Genomic DNA, 27,881 nt, shown 5'->3' on the forward strand with positions numbered 1-27,881 from the left:
ACATTACAATAGCCTGAAGGGCTACTCAAATATATTGCACTTATTGTTTAACATGGTAGTTGTGTAGGAGAGATTCCTCCTGGCCCATTAGGGGTGAGGAATGTATCCATCAGAAGGGGGGCCATTACAGGGCAGAAACTAACAGCACCATCAGCAGTCCCAGAAGGTGACAGTGAGGACTAGGGCACAGTGCCAGCCCAGATGAACTGCCTGCATGGGGACACACAAAAGCAACACCATAAATGTATGGAGACAAAGTCAACAACATCAACTCAACAATACAAGCATCATACGATTGCATCCTACATCCAACAGTACTCAAACCTTTGCTTGAGCTGTCCTTCTTCCACTAGCTCTGGATTATTCAGACTCAAAGTTACAAAATATACATGCTGAAAGTATGTACTGACATAATACGCATCTAATTTAATTACACTCTGCTGTGAACAAGACAATGTCTGCTTCAGCGAAAACATGTGAGGCGGCCTACGAAAACCCGTCGGATATCGCGCCCTCATTGTTGTGAAAAAGACCAAATGTGGAAGTTGAGATTTTGGTTGTTTTGAATACTTTAAACCCTTTACTTTATTGTAATGTAAAACATATTGCATTATTACTTAAGGAAATAGTTAATTTCCCAGGTTTTTTGTCGTTGGCTAGCAATGTGCCCAATGTGAAAAACGCTAGTTTAAATTTCCCTGAGTGTCGCAGTTGACTTGGGCCATTCAAGATAACATGCTACAGATCAATGAAATGAGGCTGGTTTAGACAGAATAATTTGCTAGATAGTTAGTAATATAAAGTTGTAATTTACAATCAACAATGTAGTTATGAATACAAGTGGGTCGGATTTTCATTGTCTACAAGTAGCCGTAGGCTACGCCGCAGCAAACGTTCATAAAATAGGTTCAAACTTTCTTCGGATGTTGCTTGATCAGCGGGTAGGCCTATTAATGGCCAATATGACATGAAGTGATAAAAATATAGAAACACTATTGCAGTAATTTCAGCAGTTCAGAATTATTTTGATTTTAGGTAACAAAGCAATTTATATCCTATTCTAAAACTTGGTGGAAGTGAGAGGCATATGGCTGTCATTATCTGTCATTTTGAGCCGCATCCAATTTTTTGCTAGTCCTGGCCACTCTCCTTCACTCCCCTCAAATATGTAAAATAGGATAGGTGTAGATTAATTATCTACCAACACAGTTACACTAATCCCCACTGTTTTTATCTTTGAGGGGGTGTGAACGAGTGCACAGGCGAGAAAGGGTGCGATTGGGATTGGGCTCCTGTCATCGTAACATTGCCTACGCACGCAGTCTTTCCTTTTTGTAGTTAGTCAATCATTTGATTTGATCAATCATCGTTAAAGCTGACAGCAGATTTCACAGATAAATATCGATGTTGTTTGTTTTAGATATTCTGTCACATCATGGATGGAGAGATGAGAGAGCATCTTCAATGAGGAGAAAGCAAGGTATGTTACGCTAGTTAAGTACACAATGTATTTGCTAGACTTTATCAAACCTACCAGGCCTTCACTACCTGCATCTACTTTGTATTTGTTCAAGGTAGGCTTTAAAAAAGTCAACATTTCACCATATGAAGGGTTTCCCTAGGCCGCCACACATGGAAATCATCTAGGAAAATGGTGTACACTTGAAATATTTCAGCAGGTGAAAGTTAATTACCACGGAAGTCAACAGGTTTGTCATCCCAGACGGTCAGCACCATAGACATAGCTGTCAGCTGCACAGGAGACAAAAAGCGAGCGCTGGGCTTCAGTCACCGCTTTGGCCTGTTCAAGGAGAACATGCTGATCTGGGCTGGGTCAAACACGACCTGAGGAGCACACGGACAATTCACATGAACACAACAAAGAAAAACAACAATTTGATGGGGGCAATACAAAACATGGAAGATAAACTGACGGTTAGAATCATAGGCATTTTGAATCCTTACACTTACAGCAAACTTGTCTGCCCGGATGAGGGACACAGCCAGAGGTGTAAGTCCTTCAACCTGCTCCTTCACCAAAGACGACATGGCCATATCTGGGAGGCCAGCTGCAGATAGTAAGAGGGATTTGAAACTAATTTCAGGCACTAGACATATTTGCGGTAGAAAAACAACAAAGGCATGTAATGTACCTGCCAGTGCTCCAACCTCAATGAAGACCTCAGGGCCCCAGGAGCTCATGGGTCCGAAAGCCAGGTTATGGCTCAGCAGTCCCGTTAAAGCCTGCTGCTGCTCTTCTGAACAGGCCAGCCTCAGACGGCCCAGCCACAGAACTGCCTTACTGCAGCCAGGAGGGGGAGAGGTGAGTTACAGCCAATTATTTATATATATACTAAATGACTGACAGAGGGCGGTGTTTTGTAGCCACCGTGCCCCGATCTTGGCACTCCCACCATTGTAAAACATTTTTGGGAATCTATAGAAATGCATTTATTAAGGTCTACATTTATTTTTGCCACTTTTATTATATTACAGACACCTTAATGCATACTTTTAAATTATATTATGTGAGCTAAACATAAAAAATATATAGATACGTTTTCTTTCCTTAAAGTATACATTTTAGAAAGTACTAATGTTACTGTCCCCACAACAACAACAAAAATACTGAAATACATGTAATTTTGTTCTTGAAACATTTCATTGAAATACTTTAGAATTCCACTCATCCCTATGGAAGACTGCTTCTTCTGGGAGTGCCAATATGGCCGACCTGTGGCTTCAAAGCCGCTCATTGGCCAATACATAGCATCAGCAATCCAGGGTTCATATGAGCTTTCTATGAAACTAGGGTACCAGTGAGGATTTCCTACACTGGACAACATGTTACAGCTGTTCGTAAGTAATTGATAATAATCCATTTTTTTTAAAAAACATGTCATTACATTAAGATAAGGGGGATCATAGCTATATTCAATAAAATTCACGAGTTTATTTAAAACCTACTGTATGTTTAACCCTTTATCATGGTTGGTGTCTTGACTGATTTGTCCAAAATCGTGACATATAAAACATTACTTTTCTGTCCTTGCATTTACGGCAGTATAAGTTGTCGTTATATCATATATTAAGCATTATTCAGTTAAATTAGACATTGAACTTTAACCCTGTAAGAATCCTGGATCTAGCTGTCAGACAGTTTTTTGTATAGAGATCTCAGAAATGCAGTGTAACTACATAACATTTAGTATCTCCTTATGTTACGGGTGAAAACAGTTTTCATGGGCACACAAATCCAAAATAATGTATGCATTGCAAAATCGAATGCTTCTAACCGAAAGAGTCACCTTACCTAGATACTTAAAACCTAATTTGATACGGTCATTCATGTGGGTTCTTCAGTAATTATGCACAATACTTGTTGGATGCGCATTTGGTGTCCAGCTGACTAGTTACGCCATGATATTTTCACACATCATCGTCTGATCCAGGAAGGAATTTTCAGAATGACAGTCAAGTGATGAACAGCTGTTGCGATAGCGCATGCGATGCAACAGCCCAAGTGCTGGGAAAAAGGTGTTTGTGAGAAATGTCCAGAATATGTTGGTGTCTCATTCGTTACACCAGTGAAGACAGTTGGGCCTGGATCCACGTTTGGATCTAATATCCCTAGCAAATTGATGTTGATCATCTTTGTTGTCTGTTAGAATTTATTTGATAATCTCTTGTTGTCTGTTAGATTTAACAGAGAAAGCATCAAGGTAATGAGTTCATATTTTCATATGTTTTTGTGCCTCGGATTGGAAACCAAGTCTACTGTGCGCAATTGTGTAGGATAGACTATTGCACAACACCCAACGCTATTCCTATTAATTATTCTGGATATAATGACAACAAATTACATAGTCTAGTGGGCTTATTCACAATATGACCTTGTAATGAAATAACATTACATATACATTTTGTTTTCCATGTTAGATCTGCAATTGTAAACAATAGCCTAAGCTTGAATAGCCTACTTGAACTTGAATTTGGAGCTCAGAAATTCAAGTGCTGGAATAGGCCTCATAGCCTCGAGAAGGAGGGGGTGCTGAGGTGCTGCAGCACCCCCAAAAAATCGGAATTGAAAATAAATATTCATCAAATATTCTCACAAAGTAGTGCACTGGGCCGATTACTAGCCCTGTATTAGCAGACCGATATAGCAGTCTGTAGCGAGGCCCCAAAAAAATTGTTCTGCCCCGCCCCAACTTGACTTTCCATACAAATCCTTCCATTGAAAAAGGAACCTGGTTTTTGGTCACTTTCTCATTATAAAAACAGCGATGGTGAGATTCAAATGTTGAGATTAATGATACCGCTATTCATTGCTTTATTGTGTGCCTGCATAGGCTGCATTATTCTTAAAGTGGTAATGGCATACTTTTTTTACACTTTTTGCATGGGGGAAGGGGGGTTCTATATTAGGCCCTACATGTACAATTATATACATTCTACACTTGTATAACATTGAGGTCCTTGAAAATTACAATTAAGTGCTTGGAAAAGTCCCTGAAAGTCCTTGGATTTTACTTGCCAATGTCTGTATGAACCCTGCTTAGGTGGAGTTATGGGACAATTTGCATATATTTACTTTTATTCCTTTAAGTACACATGTGGAACTGCATGAAAATCCTTTTTATTTTAGTTTCAAACCATTTTGAAATGTTGATCCTAATGTCACACATTGGCCCCATTATTTATAGAATGACCCATATAAGTACTAAAACATTGTTCTCTTCTAATCAGGGGCTAATTCAGACGGGCCACCAGGAGTGATAAAGGTAGAAAAAAAAATTTTAGGACTGGTGAAGAACCCTGCAGTACATCATTGGTTACAGCATGTAGAATGAGAGGAGGGAGAAACAGGTTGGATAAAGGTTAAGAAGACACACATAGGGGGAGGTTTAACATGAAAAATGTGGAAATGCAAACTATTTTTTAATGGTAAAAACACAGCACCTATAACACTCTCTCTCTCAATTGGGTCTCTCTCTCTGATTTGAGTACGTCTCTAATCTCACCTGAACTCCACTGCATTCAGGGAGCGCATGTCTGAGTCCTTGATCCCACACAGTATGTGCCCCATAGCCACCAGGGTGCTGGAGTCCAGCTGACTAGGACCCACCTGGGTGGAGTTGAGCACAGAGGAGGACAGCACAGCCAGCTGGGACAGGAGAGACAAGGATTGCAAAGGCACCACACACACACACACACACACACACACACACACACACACACACACACAGGCACACCAAAGCAGGTAAGACATTCAGATAGCACTTCACTTGATACCCAGCGTCATAACACGTTATGACACGGTCATAATGCAATAATATTGTATGTCATAACAGCTGACATAACTTGTCATAACACTGTCATGACACATATTTAGACCTGCTGTGACATATATTGCGTTATTTTATGGCTGGTTATGACACCTACATAAGAGTTTCAAATTGCGCAAAACCTACCACACAAGGCAAAACATTCCATTACACCATGACCTACATGTCAACAGTATGTTTATGTTATATATTTAAAAAAATAAATTTACCATATTAAATTATCCTTCTAATTGCGCACACATTGATGTCAAACATGCACCTACCCCAATTCTCTGTTGATGATGAATGCAGGAGCAGATTTCAGGAGCAGGACAAGACACTCTCTTTTTGACTGGATGACTGATATAAGGGCATGTACGTGATAGGCCAATCTGGCTTCTATGATTATGATGGTTATAATGCTTCTTGACGGTGTCAGAAAGAGTATTTTCTTATTCCAAGACATGTGACACAGGATGGTCATAATGCTTCATGACAGTGTCATAAAGTGTATTTTCTACAAGGTATTTAAAATAATGATGAAAAAAAACATGACTAAATAATTATTAAAACAACAAAGGATTTAAGAAAAACTTTCAACCGAAAGGAAACTTCTCTGGCAGGGAAAACTAATTTGAATAAATATGTAGGTGTCATAACCAGCCATAAAATAACGCAATACATTTTACATTTTAGTCATTTAGCAGACGCTCTTATCCAGAGCGACTTACAGTTAGTGAATACATATATATATTTTTTTATACTGGCCCCCGTGGAATCGAATCCACAACCCTGGCGTAGCAAAACGCCATGCTCTATCAACTGAGCTATATCCCTGCCGGCCATTCCCTCCCCTACCCTGGACGACGCTGGGCCAATTGTGCGCCGCCCCATGAGTCTCCCCGGTCGCGGCCGCTGCGACAGAGCCTGGATTCGAACCAGGATCTCTAGTGGCACAGTTGGCACTGCGATGCAGTGCCTAGACCACTGCACCACTCAGGGAGACAATATATGTCACAACAGGTGTAAATATATGGCGTCATGACAGTGTTAGTGACCATATTATGACAGGCGGTTATGACAAGTTATGTCCAGCTGTTATGACACGTTATGACATGGTTATATCCGTGTCATAACGTGTTATGACACTGGGTGTCAACGTAAAGTGTTATCGACATTCAAAAACATCAAGACTACACCAAACTAAACACATAGAAACAAAAAACATTGAACAGATTGTCAGACTGATTGTTAGGCTACCTGTCTGCTGTTCCAGGTGCTGACTGCCCCCAGTGCAGAAGATGGTGCTCAGCTCAGACAGCCTGATCACACTCAGCTCTTGCCACTGAAAGCTGGGAGGCTATACTGCACAGCTGAGTAATCACAGAGGGGAGGAGAAGGAGCGGGCCGCTCCATAGATCTACAGACAACACAGAGAAATAGAACAGAGACACTGCCTCTGTTAGTTAATGCAACCAGAGCACCAACAGAAGACGGATAAATCAGACACTGGACCCATTTTGCAAATGGTTTGAAGAGTGATGTACAAGGTGATTTGGTTGTTTGAAATTTCTACATAGGAACTACAGTGATGTTTCTTGTTATGGGTCAAATATGTACCTCTTTAGTTTTCTGGAGGAGTAATTTCTGTTGGTATGGTAAAAAGAAGGGGTCCTGGCCAAAGAGCTCCAGACTACAGCTGAAGGCGGCAGACGACATGCCTGTCAAGCTGTCTGTGCTCCAGGCTGAAGGCCGTGTCGTATGCAGCTTTTCACATGTGGGGATCAATGCAGGAGCTGGGAAGAAACAAATGGACAAAAACAGATGGATATACTATATACAGAGGGAAATGTATGTAAACATTTAACAAAATAGTCTTATGTTCATCTGTTTGGCAGTAAGGTTGGGGAGTAAGACAGAGGTCTCAATGTGAGACAGAGTGGCACTCACGTGTGACCCGGCCCACTTTGAGAAAACCCAGGAAGTACTGAAGAACAAACTGCTGCCTCTCAAACAGCTGTGTCTGTTCAACCTGGTCCCGGCCCTGAATGCAGAGGGCCCCAACAGCACCTGACTCCCACTGGCGCTGACTCAGAAACAGCCTCTCTATACGCCCCTGGGTCATCAGGGCCTGAGGACACACACACACACAGACAGACACACAGACAGACTGACAAGGGGCCAACAGGCCAGGGCAGCATAGCACCTGATCCTCCTGACACCTCTAGAAGTCCTGTCAGTGGACACCAGCAGGTTTCATTTACAGATCCATCCTTTCCTGATTCCTGGTGTCGTGTAGCAATTGTAACACCTCTCAATAACTTTAAGGACACCCAAATAAATGAATCATGACAATGGTCAAATCAATTGCAAAGGAACTAACCCTGAATAAATAATGAAAATGGATGTGTTAAAGACTGAGGGAAAAGCAGGAACGCCACCTGGGGAATCTGCTGCAGCTTCTCGTTGGGAAGGAAGAATATGAATCTGTCTACTTGATTGAGTGTCTCAGGGGTCCAGTTCTGAACGGGGCTAAAAGGGCACAAAAATACTCATTTTTCATTTGATGTGAGGAGACGGAGGAGTTATAACGAGAGGTTAAATGGGGTGTGTTTTGTGATGTGGGGTGGTTGTTTAAGAAGGTGCTACAGTACCCGAAAGTGCCTGGCTCCTGTAGGATCTGTGCAACAATGTCTCTCTTGCTGCTGTTATAGCAGAACTCTCGGAGGAACTCCAGGCTCTCACAAAGAAGCTCCGCACCAGCTGCACAAACACCTCATCCACTACATAGGTCGCCATGATGCCCAGTGAACGGAACTCATCCTCAGTGAACTCTCCTGTGTACATGCCCTGGGGGAGAATACATTTTCAACTTATACCTGTAGATCATTTTCAACATAAAGATTTCAAATCGAAGACACCCAAACCCCAGGCTGAATGTGTTAGCAGTAATGGGGTACAGGAGAGGGTACTGACAAGTCTCTGCACCATCTTGTCCACCAGAATATCCTGTTTTGTACTGGGTAGGAGCAGGAAGTGATGGGGGTCTTGCACAATCATCTTCCTGAGAGTGTCCATCATGTCGGCTGGGAACTTCTTAATAGTGCTCACCCTACAAATGCACACACACAAGAGCATGCACACACACACACACACACACAGGTACAAACAAACAGGAACACACACACAAAGTTGACCGTGATGCATTGTTGATGCTCAAACCATCTGTAGTGATGATTAATGGCAGTAAGACAGACTCACGGCAGGGCCAGAGCGATCTGAGAGCCAAGCTCTCCCAGCAGCTCAGAGAAGAAGTCAAAGTAGTACAGCTCCTCGATGATGCACTTTTTCTGTAAGTCAAGACAAAAGCATGAGGGTCGTCAATTATGCTTATATAACAGCTATCTTTATACCTGACATCTGGCATGGTTCCACTGTTAACTCAATTAACTGGCTCAGAGGAATGTGGTTAAGTATTTGCTCATGTACCAGTGAGGTATGGAGAGGAACAGACTGCTTTTTCATGAATGCAAGGACACTCCGCATTGAGGAAAATGATGGCTTGTACCGGAAGAGCTGTCGCAGGGCTGTGCAGCTTACACCTCGAGCAATGCTTCCGAGGGCACTGTATAACCGTAGAGACAAAATAGATTAAAAATATGAATGGGAGCACATTCACAAGAGGTTAGTAATAAATCAACTGCAGCTATGTTGACATAGATATGCACTCACAGAAACTTCTCAGTGGAAAAATTGGGCATGGTCTTCACTGCTTCTTTAAAAAGAGTTTTAGCCTGGGAAAATAAACCAGAAGCGATCATTAGTATTGATCACAAACAATCTCCCAACACACATACAGACAGCCAGAGAGAGAATACCCTGCAGTGCTATAGAGGTGATTTGCGCTTTTGGAATACGGTTTGACTGTTTTGAGGTGTGTAGTAATTCAGTAGCACAGTGTTGTTGTGCTTCACCACTTCAGAGTGTGCATAAACATGCAGGATGTGGGAGCTGTGATGTAATGGTGCTGGCAGGCCCTCCTCAGGCCCATTAGTACCAACACACAGGGGATTATAGGGCAGCTTTCAAGGCCAGTGTGGTTAACCAGACCAGACCAGCGCTAGGCTAGCAGGAGCGAGAGGGCCATCGCACGTCTGACACACCACCTCCTTGTGACAGCTGGGACCTGGTGTGTGTGTGTGTGTTGACAGTGACAGATACTGCGTGTGTTCAGGACATAGAATAGCCTATTTAAACAGTCAGGGCAGGGGTTATACAACAGGCCGACCTCTCCACTGACGGTTAATTATTTAACATCTAATCAAGACTGTCATACACACCTTCGCATATGTTCCGAATGATAGAGGAGAGACCCACATTGCATAACATGCTGACATCTTTATACACACACTCAGAAATCCTTTTAAAATCTCTAATTTCATTGGGTGAATAAAATCACTAAGTATTTAGGGATAGATAGTTCCTGTACTGATATGCATGAATTGTATCCCCTTGAAAATGACTTGCAGGTCACAGGTATTGCTGGATCAGAGAGAGGATAGGAGTCAGCTCATAGATGTTACCTGCTGAGTGTTCCAGGCTTCTTTCTGCCGAGGTCCTGTTGGTCAACAGCAGACTAGCCCTGGTCAGCACACTGAGTAGAGGGGTGCTGGGGAGCAGGGGCTCCACCTTATCCAACCAGCCAGTCACCTCTGGTGAGCCCTGGACAAAGGTCAACACAACACAGAGTATAGTGACTAAACGACACCATTAAAGTGGATTTCAATGATGACTAAATGGGCTTCTGACAAACACTATCAGTACACACAATTTGTTGATGGAATGTAAATACATGTTCACAAACCATAAAAAATTACTCAGGCAAACAAAAGAGGGGTAATTACAAATGTGTCAGGGTGACCTCATTCATGCATAGTTGGCACCTCCTCTCTAAGAAACAGCCCAATGCTGAGCCTGCCCAGTGTGTCAGTCTATCCCTGGCTCTGGTCCTTATGGAGCATACAGCTCCAGCTGGCACAGGGCCACAGCATCCTATCTGACTGCCAGGCAGGGCAAAGGAGCCTGGGCACCTGGGCTGCCAGCTGCTGTCCCCTCCACACTCCACCTGCACCTTGCTCTCCTCCTCTCCGTTCCTCTCAATTGGTTATGGTCATGCATGCATACTAACAGAGCCTTGTAAACATACCTCCCACTGAGCCAAGAGTAGCAGCGTACGGCCGAAGCCATGTTACTGTGTACCTTGTCGATTGTCTTCATTTAGTATGAGTGAGCATGTCGCTGTTTGTGAGGATGGGTGTCAGTGTTGGTGAGTCCGTCTAAGGCCATACCCAGAGTTTGGTGGTGATGGTGTTGGCCTGTGGGTGGTTGAGGCCGGGTGTGTGCAGGGCAATGTCAGGCAGGGAGGACAGCAGTGTGTCAGAGGGCAAGCTCCGCAGATCTCACCTTCACCCCACTCACCAGAGAGCCCAGCTTCTGCAGCTGCCCGGCAGAGCCAGCTAGAAGGGACACAAGGAGGGAGAGAGAGCCGAAGGGAAAGTTGAGATATGAAATACAGTGGGGAAAAAAGTATTTAGTCAGCCACCAAATTGAAGTTCTCCCCACTTAAAGATAGAGAGAGGCCTGTAATTTTCATCATAGGTACATGTCAACTATAACAGACAAAATTAGAAGAAGAAAATTCCAGAAAATCCCATTGTAGGATTTTAATGAATTTATTTGCAAATTATGTTGGAAAATAAGTATTTTGGTCAATAACAAAAGTTTCTCAATACTTTGTTATATACCCTTTGTTGGCAATGACACAGGTCAAACGTTTTTTGTAAGTCTTCACAAGGTTTTCACACACTGTTGCTGGTATTTTTGCCCCATTCCTCCATGCAGATCTCCTCTAGAGCAGTGATGTTTTGGGGCTGTCGCTGGGCAACACAGACTTTCAACTCCCTCCAAAGATTTTCTATGGGGGTTGAGATCTGGAGACTGGCTAGAAGCCACTCCAGGACCTTGAAATGCTTCTTCACGAAGCCACTCCTTCGTTGCCCGAGCGGTGTGTTTGGGATCATTGTCATGCTGAAAGACCCAGCCACGTTTCATCTTCAATGCCCTTGCTGATGGAAGGAGGTTTTCACTCAAAATCTCTACGATACATGGCCCATTCATTCTTTCCTTTACACGGATCAGTCGTCCTGGTCCCTTTGCAGAAAAAGAGCCCCAAAGCATGATGTTTCCACCCCCATGCTTCACAGTAGGTATGGTGTTCTTTGGATGCAACTCAGCATTCTTTGTCCTCCAAACACGGCGAGTTTAGTTTTTTACCAAAAAGTTATATTTTGGTTTCATCTGACCATATGACATTCTACCAATCCTCTTCTGGATCATCCAAATGCACTCTAGCAAACTTCAGACGGGCCTGGACATGTACTGGCTTAAGCAGGGGGACACGTCTGGCACTGCAGGATTTTGAGTACCTGGCAGGCGTAGTCTGTTACTGATGGTAGGCTTTGTTACTTGGTTGGTCCCAGCTCTCTGCAGGTCATTCACTAGGTCCCCCCGTGTGGTTCTGGGATTTTTGCTCACCGTTCTTGATCAGGTGAGATCTTGCGTGTGAGCCCCAGATCGGGGAGATTATCAGTGGACTTGTATGTCTTCCATTTCCTAATAATTGCTCCCACAGTTGATTTCTTCCAAGCTCAAGCTGCTTTCCTATTGCAGATTCAGTCTTTCCAGCCTGGTGCCAGGTCTACAATTTTTTGTTTCTTGTGTCCTTTGACAGCTCTTTGGTCTTGGCCATAGTGGAGTTTGGAGTGTGACTGTTTGAGGTTGTGGACAGGTGTCTTTTATACCGAGTAGCAGGTTCAACAGGTGCCATTATCTACTAGGTAACAAGTGGAGGACATATAGCCTCTTAAAGAAGAAGTTACAGGTCTGCTGTGAGAGCCAGAAATCTTGCTTGTTTGTAGGGGACCAAATACTTATTTTCCACCATAATTTGCCAAATAAATTCATAAAAATCCTACAATGTGATTTTCTAGAGTTTTTTTCTCAATTATTGTCTCTATCATAGTTGGCGATGTACCTATGATAGAAAATTACAGGCCCTCTCTCATCTTTTTAAGTGGGAGAACTTGCACAATTGTTGGCTGACTAAATACTTTTTCCCCCCACTGTAGTGTGTGGGGGGTGGAGGACAATATGGAGAAATAGAGAGAGGGATAGTCTATTTCTAACTCATCATTCAAACACTTTTAATAATCTAAAATCATCTATTAAATGAAAGTAGATACAAAAAGATACCTCCGACAAATTGGTCTTGCTCTTTGTAACACATATACACCATTAGATGCGAAGCCACTACAGGTAGAGTGTCATCTGGTGTATAATGAGGTAGGAAACATACATCTTGACAGGGTTGTGTGGTTTGCCATGGTGATAGTGTGTGTCCTTGAGTCACCCCTGGCCAGGCTGCATAGGCTTTGGGCCACTGGCTCAGAATGGACCGTTATATGACAGAACCATTACACTGAAACAGAGACACTCTCCAACATTTAGCATACCGTATCTGAGACAATACGCAGCCTTCTGTTTACAATCCCTATTTAAAACTGAAAGCCATGTCCTTCAAAAGCGGAAATAATACTTACACTGTTGTTTAGAGACAGTTTGTCCACAATTACACCGGCCTAGAATGACATCACAAAAAATGAAAAAAAAATCATTATAACTGGTGTTAACGCTGTTTTATTAACATTCTATTTTTGAAATGGAAACTACTTGGCGAAATGAAGAAAAAGCCCACTGGGCTCAAGAAAAAAACAAATACTTTATTTTCTGCTTTTGTTTCCCCAACCCTACCGTTCCATTGACTAAGACCCCTTATGGCACATGGCAGGCAGCAGCCGTGAGGCACATGTTGAAAATGTGGGGGCAGTTGTGCCTCTGTAATCAAAGGGTCAAGGCACCTCCAAACCCCCCTCACCTCACCTGGGGTCAGTCTGCTGCAGACTGACTGCTTGTCAGCTGTCTGAAGCCCCTACTAATCAGCCCTCATTCTAACCCCCCCCCCACCCTATGTTGCTGGAGCAGAGGCAGCACTGAGGTCAAGCCCAGTCAGGTATGAAAACCAAACAGAAGGTGCTCCATTAGAGCCTCTCTGTTTGAGGATGCTGTGATGGCTGATGATGATCCTCTACCTGTGCAGGAGTGAAGGGCACAGAGCCAGGGCTGTCGCGCAGGGCTGAGCTGGGATTGGCTGAGCTTCTGCAGGGTCCACACCCAGCCAGGGCAAGAGGGAGCCAGCTGAGACACTCGGAGGCGGGGAAGAGCCAGGAGACTGAAGCTCACTCCCATTCAGGAACAAGCTGGAGATCTGTAGTGGGATGGTCACAAGCATACACACACATACATATTTACACAGGATTCAACACACACACACACACACAAAATGCAAACACAAAATTCAACCCATAGATTAGTGTACTGCACTCCTACCCATATAAGTTTCACTGTCACTCTGCAGTGAAAAATAAAGTACAGTTGAAGTCGGAAGTTTACATACACCTTAGCCAAATACATTTTAAACTCAGTTTTTCACAATTCTGACATTTAATCCTAGTAAAAATTCCCTGTCTTAGGTCAGTTAGGATCACCACTTTATTTTAAGAATGTGAAATGACAGAATAGTAGTAGAGAGAATTATTTATTTAAGCTTTTATTTCTTTCATCACATTTTCAGTGGGTCAGAAGTTAGTATTTGGTAGCATTGCCTTTAAATTGTTTAACTTGGGTCAAAGCGTTCGGGTAGCCTTCCACAAGCTTCCCACAATAAGTTGGGAGAATTTTTGGCCCATTCCTCCTGACAGAGCTGGTGTAACTGAGTCAGGTTTGTAGGCCTCCTTGCTCGCACACGCTTTTTCAGTTCTGCCCACAAATGTTCTATAGGATTGAGGTCAGGGTTTTGTGATGGCCACTCCAATACCTTGACTTTGTTGTCCTTAAGCCATTTTGCCACAACTTTGGAAGTATGCTTGGGGTCATTGTCCATTTGGAAGGACCATTTGAGACCATGCTTTAACTTCCTGACTTATGTCTTGAGATGTTGCTTCAATATATCCACATAATTGTCCTTCCTCATGATGCCATCTATTTTGTGAAGTGCACCAGTCCCTCCTGCAGCAAGCCCCCACAGCATGATGCTGCCACCCCGCGTTGTGGTCTTGCTTACAAGCCCCCCTTTTTCCTCCAAACATAACGATGGTCATTATGGCCAATATTTTTTTTTCATCAGACCAGAGGACATTTCCAAAAATCGATCTTTGTCCCCATGTGCAGTTGCAAACCGTAGTCTGGCTTTCTTATGGCGGTTTTGGAGCAGTGGCTTCTTCCTTGCTGGCGGCCTTTCCCGGTTGTGTCGATATAGGACTCGTTTTACTGTGGATATAGATACTTTTGTGCCGGTTTCCTCCAGCATCTTCACAAGGTCCTTTGCTGTTGTTCTGGGATTGATTTGCACTTTTCGCCCAAAATACGTTATCTCTAGGACACAAACGCGTCTCCTTCTGAGCGGTATGCGGCTGCGTGGTCCCATGGTGTTTATACTTGCTGTACTATTGTTTGTACAGATGAACGTGGTACCTTCAGGCGTTTGGAAATTGCTCCCAAATGAACCAGACTTGTGGAGGTCTTGGCTGATTTCTTTTGATTTTCCAATGATGTCAAACAAAGAGGCACTGAGTTTGAAGGTAGGCCTTGAAATACATCCACAGGTACACCTCCAGTTGGCTCAAATGATGTCAATTAGCCTATCAGAAGCTTCTAAAGCCATGACATCATTTTCTGGAATTTTCCAAGCTGTTTAAAGGCACAGTCAACTTAGTGTATGTAAACTTCTGACCCACTGAAATTGTGTTACAGTGAATTATAAGTGAAATAATCTGTCTGTAAACAATTGTTGGAAAAATTACTTGTGTCATGCACAAATTAGATGTCCTAACCAACTGGCCAAAACTATAGTTTGTTAACAAGAAATTTGTGGAGTGGTTGAAAAACGAGTTTTAATGACTCCAACCTAAGTGTATGTAAACTTCCAACTTCAACTGTAGATCTATGGTAAGGAATAACAGTGTCAGTCTGTGTGTCTGTGACAGCTCCACTTACCAAGTCACTGGGATTCCGGAGGCCCTGGACAACACATGTCCTAATGTTGTCCTGAATCACAGAGAAGGCCTCTGTGTTTCTGTACACCTGCAGGTCCTTTGGGTCTGACAGACACATCAGGTTGCCAAGGCCTAGGGAGACAAAGAGGATCATTATTCAAGCATATCCAAAGATACATTTGGATCCCAAACAGTTAGTTACTTCAGTGTCTACCAGAATATTGAGTTTCATAGGACTAGGGAAAGTATTTTCTTGAAAACGCATACACTCAAATCAGATGAATGTTTGAAACTGAATGTTTCTGCAAGACACAATACATGACCAACCATCGATCAAATACCATCGATTGTGACACTGACCTCCTGAATTGTTCTGCTGTTAGATTTCTAAAGGTCCCTATGAGGCTCTCAGCCACAAACTGCTGCTGTAGGGGGCTTAGGGTGTTCATCAGCAACACATCCATTCCATTCAACAGCTAGGGGAGACAAAACACCACCCAACTCTGGTTTAAAATTACAGTGCACAACGATGAAAACGTCCTGTATACCGTTTTAAATTAAGACAATGAAAATGTATAGGCCTAAACGCATACTATTTTGTCCTGTATACACAACCTCATCCCCTTACACATAGTCAGGTCAAAAATTATTGGCATCCTTGATGAGCAAAAAATACTTTATAAAACAAATAATACAAAAACAGATTATTTTATACTAATACAATTGCTCAGAGAAATAGATTTTGTTTAACAAGTAATATTATAATTTTCTCAAAAAGAGAAAGTATCAGGAGCTAACACTGATCACATTTTTTCACACTTTTACGGTGTAAGTTTAATCAGCTGTTGTACAATATGATACGAAACACAATAATTTTGACTGCACTGGGCCTTTAAGGTCAACAACTTAATAAACTTAACCCAGTACCAGGACCAGTGGCGTACCGCAGTTTCGCGGGGCTCCCCGCAAGGTCTGAGCATTTGTTGGGGGGAAAACAGCTAACTTCCTACAATTCAACACATTTTTGGGCAGTTTAATAGCTAATCTCATGCTATTTAGCATTTTTAAAGCTAATTTCCTCAAATTCTTGCGGGAGCTGCAGGGGCCTGTGGTATGCCAGTGACCAGGACATCAAAGCCAAAAACCTGGTTGCCTCTGCCAGGAGGTTGAAACTTGGCCGCAAGTGGATCTTTGAGCAAGACAATAACCCCAAGCACACATCAAAATCCACAAAGAAATGGTTAATTGACCACAAAACATTTTGCAATGGCCATCTCAGTCTCCGGATGAACCCCATTGAAAAACTGTGGTTTGAATTGAAGAGGGCAATCCATAAGCGCAGACGAAGGATACAAGGATTGCTAAGATTCTGTATGGAGGAATGGTCTAAGATCCCTCCCAATGAGTTCTCCAATCTCATAGAACATTTTAGAAAAAAGGCTCAATGCCATTATCCTAACGAGGCATTGAAAGGTACTGAAAACAGGGGTGCCAATAATTTTGACCCATCTTTTTGAGAAATAAATATATGACTTGTTAAACAAAATCTCTTTCTTTAAGCAATTGTATTAGTATAAAATAAAATAAATTCCCATACAATATAGCTCAGTATTTGTATTATTTAATTTATACAGTATTTTTTGCTCATCTTTATCAAGGGCACCAATAACTTTGGACCTGACATGCAACGATCATATTCACATTTTAAGCATTGAAAGATCACTTATTGTTCTTCACATAGCCATTCTTAATTCATGCATAGACGATTTTTACTTTTTGAACATTGGCTACGGCCACAACCATTGACACAATGGAGACCACTGACAACTCTCTGGCTGTGGCTGGGGAGGCTCTGGTTTCACAAAGAGGTGTCGTGTCTGTTACCTGAGCAGGTGATAGGTGCTGGAAGCTGTGAAAGGGCAGGTAGACGATCAGGTTACCAGTGTCCCTGATGAAGGAGGGGCCGCGGCTGTCATGTTGAGGGAGCTGAGGCTCGGCTGTACCACCTCCCAAAGGCCCTGCGCTGCTCTGCCGACAGGCTCCTGATGATGCTGTTGATGGTATCTCTCCTGAAAATAGAGAGAGCATAAAGGAATGTAGGACATACTTGTTGTTTACCTGAACAAAAAGCAGAGAGCAAAACATTACTGGGAAAGCACATCTCTTTCGGAGACTCAAATGACCCAATTTAAATTAACGACAAAGCAGTAATTTAAATAGAAAATGACTCCAATATTGTGAGTCTGTTTGTGTCTGAATAGAGGGGGTAATTAACGGCATAAGTCCATGACCTTTGATTCTAGAAGAATAAGAATTCTTTAGCCATTCAGTACTATACATACAACTATAATGCGGAGACCAACACACAAGAACATCATGACTCATGATGACTTGTATCAGAAGCCTGCTTAACTTACACACTGAGGTTGGTCTGTAAGGGGGGCAGTGACTGGATGTCTGCAGGGTTGACCAGGGCAAGTAGGGGTACCAGTTCGGGAAAGAGGCTGCCGTCCCTGACCAAGTGGGTCTGGAAAAGCACAGATACCATGGTGCCTAGGTAGTCATCTGTAAGCTGGGACAGAGAGAGATTAAGTGATTATCCTGTGTTTACATAGAGCTGAAGAGGTTGCACTACCTTTTATTTAATTATTTAGTCAAATGTATTCAATCAGGTTGTCCCATTGAGGTCAAGAGACCTCAGTCTTTTCCATGGGAGATCTGTCTAAGAGGACAACTGATATGAAGTGTGTTGTATTACCTGCAGTGTTCCCTGGTTCCTGCTGAAGTACTGCAGTATCTGTCTGACTGTGGTGATGTCCACTGCACTCAGCACTGCCCTCAGACTGGCCAGAGGGATACGGAAATACTCCTGTAACAGAATAACACCACATACTAAAACCAAGCACCCATAAGCTAGACAAGTATATCATAACAAAAACTACTACCAGGGACTTTTGAGTCAAGTGGAAATACTCTTGAATGCATTATACATTGCTTTTGCTGTTAGACATATGACAAAAAGAGAGACAAAACCTTTTTTATGCTAACAAATATACTTTATATATTCACCAAGTAACAATAAATGAACTTAAAATCTCTACAATACAAACACTCATACCTAGCCATCACCATGCCTTGAGACGTCTCAAGACATGTCCTAAGAATTACACTCCCCTACGTATTTATTTGGACAGTGATGGTAACATTTTTTTACTTTGGCTCTATACTCGAGCATTTTGGATTTTACATCAAGTATTTTATGAGGCGACAGTACAGAATGTCACCTTTTATTTGAGGGCATTTTCATAAATATCTGTTTTACTGTTTAGAAATGAAAGGACTATGTATCTAGTCCGCCCATTTGAAGGAGTCATAAGTATTTGGACAAATTCACTTATAGCCCTAGGCCTGGGGCTGGAGTTTCTACAAAGCTTTAGTATTTGGTCCCATATTTTTAGCACGCAATGACTACATCAAGCTTTTGACTCTACACACTTGCTGGTGCATTTGTATTTTGTTTTGGTTGTGTTTCGGATTTTGTTGTGCCCAATATAAATGAATGGTAAATAATCTACTGTGTCATTTTGGAGTCCGTTTTATTGTCAATAAGAATATAATATGTTTCTGAACACTTCTGCATTAATGTGGATGCTAACATGATGCTAGTCATTGCGTGCTAGCAATATGGGACCAAACACTAAACTTTTGTCTTCAAATGGGGGGGTCTAGATACAGTTGAAGTCTGAAGTTTCCCACAATAAGTTGGGTGAATTTTGGCCCATTCCTCCTGACAGAGCTGGAGTAACTGAGTCAGGTTTGTAGGCTTCCTTGCTCGCACACGCTTTTTCAGTTCTGCCCACACATTTTCTATATAATTGAGGTCAGGGTTTTGTGATGGCCACTCCAATACCTTGACTTTGTTGTCCTTAAGCCATTTTGCCACAACTTTGGAAGTATGCTTGGGGTCATTGTCCATTTGGAAGGACCATTTGTGACCAAGCTTTAACTTCCTGACTGATGTCTTGAGATATTGCTTCAATATATCCACATAATTTTCCTTCCTCATGATGCCATCTATTTTGTGAAGTGCACCAGTCCCTCCTGCAGCAAAGCACCACCACAGCATGATGCTGCCACCCCCGTGCTTCACGGTTGGGATGGTCTTCTTCGGCTTGCAAGCAGCCCCCTTTTTCCTCCAAACATATTGATGGTCATTATGGCCAAACAGTTCTATTTTTGTTTCATCAGACCAGAGCACATTTCTCAGAAAAGTACGATCTTTGTCCCCATGTGCAGTTGCAAACCGTAGTCTGGCTTTTTTATGGCGGTTTTGGAGCAGTGCCTTCTTCCTTGCTGAGCGGCCTTTCAGGTTATGTCGATATAGGACTTGTTTTACTGTGGATTTAGATACTTTTGTACCGGTTTCCTCCAGCATCTACACAAGGTCCTTTGCTGTTGTTCTGGGATTGATTCGCACTTTTCGCACCAAAGTACGTTCATTTCTAGGAGACAGAACGCGTTTCCTTCCTGAGCGGTATGACGGCTACGTGGTCCCACTGCGTGGAAATTGCTCCCAAGGATGAACCCAGACTTGTGGAGGTCTACAAAAACAATTCTGAGGTCTTGGCTGATTTCTTTAGATTTTCCCATGATGTCAAGCAAAGAGGCACTGAGTTTGAAGGTAGGCCTTGAAATACATCCACATGTACATCTCCAATTGACTCAAATGATGTCAATTAGTAAAATAAATGCATGCTCTTCAACTCGACGCTGCTTGCACCCGCCCACCCGACTAGAATCACTACTCTCGACGGGTCTGACCTGAAGTATGTGGACAACTACAAATATCTAGGTGTCTGGTTAGACTGTAAGCTCTCCTTCCAGACTCACATTAAGAATCTCCAATCCAAATTAAATCTAGAATCGGTTTCCTATTTCGCAACAAAGCCTCCTTCACTCATGCTGCCAAACATGCCCTCGTAAAACTGACTATCCTACGATCCTTAACTTCGGCGATGTCATTTACAAAATAGCCTCAACACTCTACTCAGCAAATTGGATGTAGTCTATCACAGTGCCATCCGTTTTGTCTCCAAAGCCCCATATACTACCCACCACGCCGACCTGTGCGCTTTGTTGGCTGGTCCTCACTACATATTTGTCGCCAAACCCACTGGCTCCAGGCCATCTATAAATCACTGCTAGGCAAATCCCGCCTTATCTTGCTCATTGGTCACCATAGCAACACCCACCCGTAGTCTGCGCTCCAGCAGGTATATCTCACTGGTCATCCCCCAAAGCCAACACCTCCTTTGGCCGCCATTCCTTCCAGTTCTCTGCTGCCAATGACTGGAACAAATTGCAAAAATCTCTGAAGCTGGAGACACTTATCTCCCTCACTAACTTTAAGCATCAGTTGTCAGAGCACCTTACCGATCACTGCACCTGTAACAGCCCATCTGAAATTAGCCCGCCCAACTACCTCATCCCTATGTTGTTATTTATTTTGCTCATTTGTACCCCAGTATCTCTATTTGCACATCATCTCTTGCACATCTATCATTCCAGTGTTAATACTAATTGTAATTATTTTGCACTATAGCCTATTTATTGCCTTACCTCCATAACTTTATTTTTATTTATTTATAACTTGCTACATTTGCACACACTGTATATATATTTATTTCTGTTGTATTTTTTGACTTTGTTTTGTTTTACCCCATATGTAACTCTGTGTTGTTGTTTTTTATCGCACTGCTTTGCTTTATCTTGGCCAGGTCGCAGTTGTAAATGAGAACTTGTTCTCAACTTAGCTACCTGGTTAAATAAAGGTGAAATAAAATAAAATAAAATTAAAATTAAAAATTAGCTTATCAGACGCTTCTAAAGCCATGACATAATTTTAAAGGCACAGTCAACTTAGTGTATGTAAACTTCTGACCCACTGGAATTGTGATACAGTGAATTATAAGTGAAATAATCTGTCTGTAAACAATTGTTGGAAAAATGACTTGTGTCATGCACAAAGTAGATGTCCTAATCGACTTGCCAAAACTATAGTTTGTTAACAATAAATGTGTGGAGTGGTTAAAAAACAAGTTTTAATGACTCCAACCTAAGTGTATGTAAACTTCCAACTTCAAATGTACATAGTGCTTGTATTTCTAAACGGTAAAACAGATATGTAAGAACATACCCTCAAATAAAAGGGGACATTCTGTACTGTCGCCTCATAAAACATTTGATCTCAAATAGCCAAATTAAACGTTTTAGCTTCACTGTCCAAATACATACGTAGGGGAGTGCATTTGTTAGTAACTATATCACCAGTCACAAATGTAAAAGGACCTAATAAGAATCAGTCCTACTTGTGTCACCTTGATGAGGAAAAATCCATCACTAGTCTGATCTCTTCCTGTCTGCATCAAACTGGTCAGCACTTTCTGTTACGGACAAACAAACAAATCTTCAAGCTTATCATTTGAATGGTTAAAGAAAAACTAAATCAAGATAGACAACAGCAACAACACAGTATCAACAACAAACAAGTGATTAGAGATTAGTGTTGGTTTGTCATTCAATCACATCAACGTCAGTCAGTTAATCTCATCCAGGGGAAGAGATTTAATGTCCACTATCAATGACAGGTGTGAAACTGTGTACACCATCTGTTGACACAACAATAGCCCTCATGGTAATTGATATAGATGATTAATTACCTCAACAAAAAAACCCAGATTCTAAGAAGTTAGTCATATGACATTTCCACTAGACAAGAATGGGTCAGATCTAAATTTCCCTAGATATGAATCAGTTGAAAAGCCAAAACAGCAGAACACAGGCCTTGTGACCTGAGGGAAATGTATAAATGACCACCAATCATTCAGGACTGTTCAATGTAGCAGTTTACAATACACACAATGTTGGAATTCTTTATCTGCAGATAAAGTCTGCAAAGCCCCCCTACCCCAAAGCACTGCAGCAGGACCCTCTTGTTGTCAAAGTTGGTCTCCCTCTCTAGATAGAGCACCACAGACTCCAGTACACTGAAGCGGATGTTATCAGTCACACGTAGAGAAGTAATCTGGCTCTCCTCCAGGGCCACCAGCAGCACCACGGTCACACTGGTGGCCTGGTCCACCACAGAGGCCATATGTGTGGTCAGGAGCCCCTCCAAGCGAGGCTGCAGGACCTCCACCCCGCAGCGCAGCAGCAGCTGCAGAGCCTGCGACTGACTGGAGCCTGGCTGACAGGCTGGGCTGAAGTCTGCAGTACAAGTCCAGTTCAGCCTCCTCACAATGTCTCTGACCAGGCAGGGCTGGGAGTCTGTGGAAGTGCTGTTGGTTTTGCCCTGGCTGTTTACTTTGGTGTAGTTGGTGAAGGTGGCGCAGAGAGTTCCCACCCACAGGCTGGAGGGCTCCTTGGTGAACAGTGAGAGGAGGCCAGTGTTGGTGCAGATGGATGAGACGAAGTTGGCCTGGTCGTAGTCCCAGCACAGGGCCAGGAGAGCAGCATCAGGAAGTGTCACTGCCCAGCTGGGGTACTGGCATTGTTCTACTGGCTTAAACCCCATCAGGCCTCCTCCCTGTCCCCCTCCACCACCAGGGCCAGTGTGGTTAGCACAATACGCCAACAGCCATGTATTGTCCAGGTTGGCTAGCAGGTTCTGGAGTACCGTGGCGTTGGCGCACACCTTCTGAGTGAAGTTCAGAGAGTCCAGCTCAGCACAGAGAGCCAGGTCAGTCATGTCTACAACGATGGGCTTGTTCCAGTTGGAGTATTGGCACACCTGGGGCAGGATGTCCTTGGTCTCCTTGTCGACACATACAGACACGAGCCACTCGTTTCGGGGCTCTAAGGTGAGCTTCTCAAACAGGGGCATGTTGCAGCACACGTTCTTATTAAAACCCATCTGGTCGTGTTGCCGCAGAGCTCCACCATTGACGGGTCCACCAGCACCTTGCTCCACTTATCATAGTTGCACCAGTCTGGGATGCTGAACACCACAGGCGGGTTGGTGGGTGGGGAGATAAGGGAGATAGTGCAGTATTCTCCAACCCATACAGTAGCACTATTACGGAGCAGTTTATTCAGAAAGGTGGCATTGGCGCATACCTCCTGTACAAAACCCTGGTCATCATTCTGGATGCACATGGATATCATCTCTATGGTGATTTCCATCACGTTGTGCCATTCTGAGTACCGGCAGGAAGCCGCCACCAGAGAGTTTATATCTGGCTGTGTCGGGGCCTCTGTACAGTTTGGCTGCAGCCAGTTGTTGTCAACATGGGAAAACACAACCTTGAAGAAGTCCAGGTTCTGACAAAGGAGGGTCTTCAGCCTCTCCTTGTCCTGGTCCCAGCAGACTGCCACCATGGTTGGGTCCACTGTCTCTGCCGTCCAGGTCTCATACCTACAGAACTGACTCACCATGTATCCATCAGAGGAGTTAACACAGAAATTCCACAGCCAGCTATTGTTAGGATTGTTGTTCATCAATGCCTGCATTAGCTGGATATTGCTGCACACCGCTAGGATGAATTCTTGCCTGTCATTTTCACTACACAGAGTCACCAAGCCTGCGTCCACATAACTAGCATCGGTCCAGTCGCCGTAGTTGCATAGCAGCTGGTTGAGGCTGAGGGATCTAGAGACCCGTGGGCCTGGGAGTGGCGGGTCCGGGATTTCCCCACTGCAGTCAGACCTGTCTTCCAGGAGGGGCAACAGTAGAGCCTGGATAACATGACAGGTGTTACTCCACACCTGTTCCACCTCAGTGGGGTTGAGGATGCTCAGAGCACTGCAGAAAGTGTATAGAGTTGAAGAGCTCTGTAGGCCCACTGTGATGATGTCAGCGCACAGGGTGTCGTTGAGACGGGCTAGGTTGTCGTGGTCACACCTAAGCAGGGCAGTGGGGTTGTCCTCTACCGCGTCGAGGGTACGGCTGAAGGAGACTGTGGGGGGCTCTGGCAGTCTGGGCCTGGGTAGCTGCACAGCGTTGATTCTGGAGCCAGGAACATGTCCAGGATGGAGTCACCAAAGGACCAGCTCACATTGTGACTTATACCCCTGAATAAAACATAGTCAGATAGAAAGGATATTGGGAGATCTTATTCCTCTGTCAGCGGATAAAATATTAAAATGAATCCACCATAACATTCCCATGACGATTATCTCAAGGTATCACATGAAAGGTTTCAGAGAGGAAAGGTTCCACACATCACTGTCAGCTTACCACATAAGGAGCTGTTTTAGATCCCCTATATAAAAAAGGCAGAGCATTAAATACGTATGACATAAAATAACACAAATGTACAATAAAACGGTGCCTAAAAACTGTATACATCACAATCATAACTTAACAAAATGACAGTGCAAATTGAAGACAAATTAGGCAATAGAAAACTGACAAACCTTGCTGACATTGTTCATTTTGGTCCAGAGTGGGAATTGCAATTCCAAATTGCAATGCTATTTTTACATAATCCATTGGGGTTTGGAGAAATGTCATTATGAATTCTGAACCATATGTCACTATTGTAGGAAATGTAATGTCTATTAGACCAGTCCAAGCAGACATAAAGTTATCAGATAAGGGAAGATGTGACAAAGCAGTCATTATCTCCTGAAAAGCACTGAATTGTTCTGCTGTGTAATCTTCTACTCTGAGGTAGGATCTTTGAAAAAGTGATGGTCCTGAACTTGTACTGCTTCTTGTGCATGTCTGAGATTTGACAGATGATAGAAGTGACAGCAGTGGTTTGCCAAGCTCAAGTGATACAGTCTTTGTCAATTCTGCCTCCAAGCCACAGTCAGTTCTCCCGGACAAAATACACACAAACGTTTTGGGGAGGTTGTCAATGAATCCATCGTCTATTAGTGGTCTATACATGGCAAATACGCTGCCCAGGACACCATAATAAGCGCTCAAGTCAATGCCCTCTAACGTTGTGCCAGAAAAAACACCTGTCCTGACATTTGGGTCCTCTAAAAGTTCGTCTGGGCTGATACCACTCCTGGCATTGGCACCAACGTTGTGATTTTCGTCGGATAAATCGTGTATTCCCTCTATCAATTCTTCCATGTTTCTGTCAAACTCGCTGGCGTCCGCGGGACCTTTCCTCGATACAGTGCGTGGCAATGAGCGCACTCGTCTTGCGGCATCGCAAACCATCCCTAGAATAAAATGCAATACACCAACTAGTAGCCTACATTTAAACTGAAGAATAAAAACATTAACAATAATAAACAAATACATAGCATGCTTCAAACATATGTAAATTCGCTTTATAATTTTTATCCTATCAAAGTTGGCTGAATGCAAGTAGCCTACTTACCAAGGATGCTTAGAGCGAAAAATATATGCATTCTTAGCAGCATTCTCAAAGTATAGGGGAAGATTAACTTGAAAATAGTCTACAAAAATGCTAACTATCCAGTGGATTCAGAAAAATCTAAACTTTTAGGCCTATTATCCAGGCTCACTGAAAGGCAATAGTTATATTGTCAATCATCCTTAGTTGTTTTCTGTTACATTCCTGTAACCAAAACACCCGTCTTTGTCAAAGCAATTTAGTCGTCTCTCCTGTATCCGTTCTTGCTTCCCTACTTCCTTATACGCTTTGTAAAGTAGTGGTCCATTTACGTAACGCACCAAGCGAAGAGGACATCTCTACCTGCCCCTTCGCTTCCATCACGGCTCCCGTGTCTACCTGCAACTCTATCCATGCGCTAAAAGTAGCTTAATTAGAAACAGTGGCAAAAAAATCGCTGCGAGGCTGTGAAATGCACAGAACGGATTTAGCAAACAAACTGCTGCCGGTTCTGAAATATTAATACGTCTTGTTCATTAATTTAGAGATTAAATTGGTATTCCAATTCCACATTTTATGGATTAAACCCTCTCAGTGCATTGTCTGTAACGCGAGCCTCTTCTCTAGAGGTAAAACGCGCCGGAGACACAGGACAGGATGGTGGTTGCCCAAACCAATTAGTGTGGTTGAACAAAAATTATATTGAATTGGGGCTATACAACTGCACATTTAAAAATGACTTTTTCCATGGATGATCATGCCAAGAAACTGTCCCCGCTTAGGATAGACAAAGATTTAATAAACGTCTACACATATCAGAACGTATGAAATAGGCCTATATAAACCATATCAAATAATACAATGTTTAAGTAGGCTATTCTGTCTGGTGTTTGTTACAGGCTAAAACAGGATAAGGGACTATATGTTCAAGAGTGGCTCAGTTTCTCAGTGTTATAACTGGAAACCAGTGGCAGGCCTGCACCCCCAAAGAAATATCTTCCTTTCTCCTTCATCAGTAAAATGAATTTGGAGAATCTAGACCCCTCAAACGCAACTGTGCACATCAAAGCCAGTTCCACTGCATTTTTTCCATTGTTACACCCTAATTAGGGACTGATTTAGACCAGGGACACCAGGTAGGTGAAATTAATTATCAGGTAGAACAGAAAACCAGCAGACTCCAGACCTCATAGGGTAAGAGTTGAATACCCACGATCTAGAGCAGGGTTTTCCCGAACTTGGTCCTGGGGCCCCCCTGGGTGCACGTGTTGTTTTTTGCCCTAGCACTACACAGCTGATTCAAAGAACCAACTCATCAAAATAAACTACCAAGAGTTAAAATACAATGTTCAATAGGAAAGAAAAACAGCATGCTGGATGGTTTAACTTTAAAACTTTGTTCAATACTTCAATGCAATTGGTATGTACATTTTACAACATGGCTAACAAAGATTTTAAATACATCTCAATGGAAATTGAAAAAGTTAATTAACACAGTTGCTCTTTTCTGCAGAAAAAGTGCCAAGATTAAAATTTAATTCAGGACTTTCCCACAAAACAAGATTCTCTACATACATGCTAGGTTTCTAACAGTTCAGTGACACTGTCCTAACTAAACATACACAGATATTTGTAAGAAAAACACTCCATCTGATGTAAAGTTAAATCTTCATGAATACATTTAAAAAGTAGATGACATGCCTTTTGAAATAAAAAATACAAAAAGATTTTCCTTTAAGGATTTTCTTTTCACGCAAAGCTGCATGTATTGTACAATATCCATCGTACAATAAAACTGGTATAATACACATAAAAATGAACTGGATGTACATGTCAAATAGCCCATCCTTCAAAACAAAATCACTACTGCTCTTAAACAATTAAAGTAAGCTCTCCCTTGATAGAAAAGTGCCAGGCCCCATTTAAGGAGCGGGTTCATCCTCCTAGGGGCCAACTCTCAACCAACCGCTGAAGTGGGTATGGATAGGGTTGCATATTTGAAAATGTTATAGAATAGGGTGTTCATTACTTATATATATATATTTTTTTTTTATAATGGTGAAAGAATTAAC

General features: G+C 42.7%; 2 protein-coding genes and 1 long non-coding RNA gene across 3 annotated transcripts; all 3 read right to left on the bottom strand.

Annotated features, from left to right (window-relative positions):
- Nucleotides 1-1,788: 1,788 nt before the first annotated feature.
- Nucleotides 1,789-6,628, bottom strand: LOC123482407 (stereocilin-like). The gene is made up of 5 exons (XM_045209954.1): nucleotides 6,588-6,628; nucleotides 5,025-5,167; nucleotides 2,154-2,302; nucleotides 1,972-2,069; nucleotides 1,789-1,845 (listed from the first exon to the last, which is right to left on the bottom strand). Exons 2-5 carry the CDS (start codon nucleotides 5,087-5,089, stop codon nucleotides 1,789-1,791), a joined length of 369 nt encoding a protein of 122 aa, XP_045065889.1. The 5' UTR covers nucleotides 5,090-5,167; nucleotides 6,588-6,628.
- An 80-nt stretch (nucleotides 6,629-6,708) lies between these two features.
- On the bottom strand, nucleotides 6,709-9,118 carry LOC123482408 (stereocilin-like). The gene is made up of 8 exons (XM_045209955.1): nucleotides 9,060-9,118; nucleotides 8,817-8,952; nucleotides 8,589-8,677; nucleotides 8,304-8,439; nucleotides 8,073-8,177; nucleotides 7,278-7,458; nucleotides 6,948-7,123; nucleotides 6,709-6,747 (listed from the first exon to the last, which is right to left on the bottom strand). Exons 1-8 carry the CDS (start codon nucleotides 9,086-9,088, stop codon nucleotides 6,709-6,711), a joined length of 891 nt encoding a protein of 296 aa, XP_045065890.1. The 5' UTR covers nucleotides 9,089-9,118.
- An 8,361-nt stretch (nucleotides 9,119-17,479) lies between these two features.
- LOC123482421 lies at nucleotides 17,480-18,359 on the bottom strand. Its single transcript, XR_006657703.1, has 3 exons — nucleotides 18,255-18,359; nucleotides 17,914-18,068; nucleotides 17,480-17,565 (listed from the first exon to the last, which is right to left on the bottom strand). It is a non-coding gene; the product is annotated as an uncharacterized LOC123482421 (long non-coding RNA).
- Nucleotides 18,360-27,881: the final 9,522 nt, after the last annotated feature.

This window comes from Coregonus clupeaformis, chromosome 32, assembly GCF_020615455.1.
Source record: "Coregonus clupeaformis isolate EN_2021a chromosome 32, ASM2061545v1, whole genome shotgun sequence".
NCBI classification, from domain to species: Eukaryota; Metazoa; Chordata; class Actinopteri; order Salmoniformes; family Salmonidae; genus Coregonus; species Coregonus clupeaformis.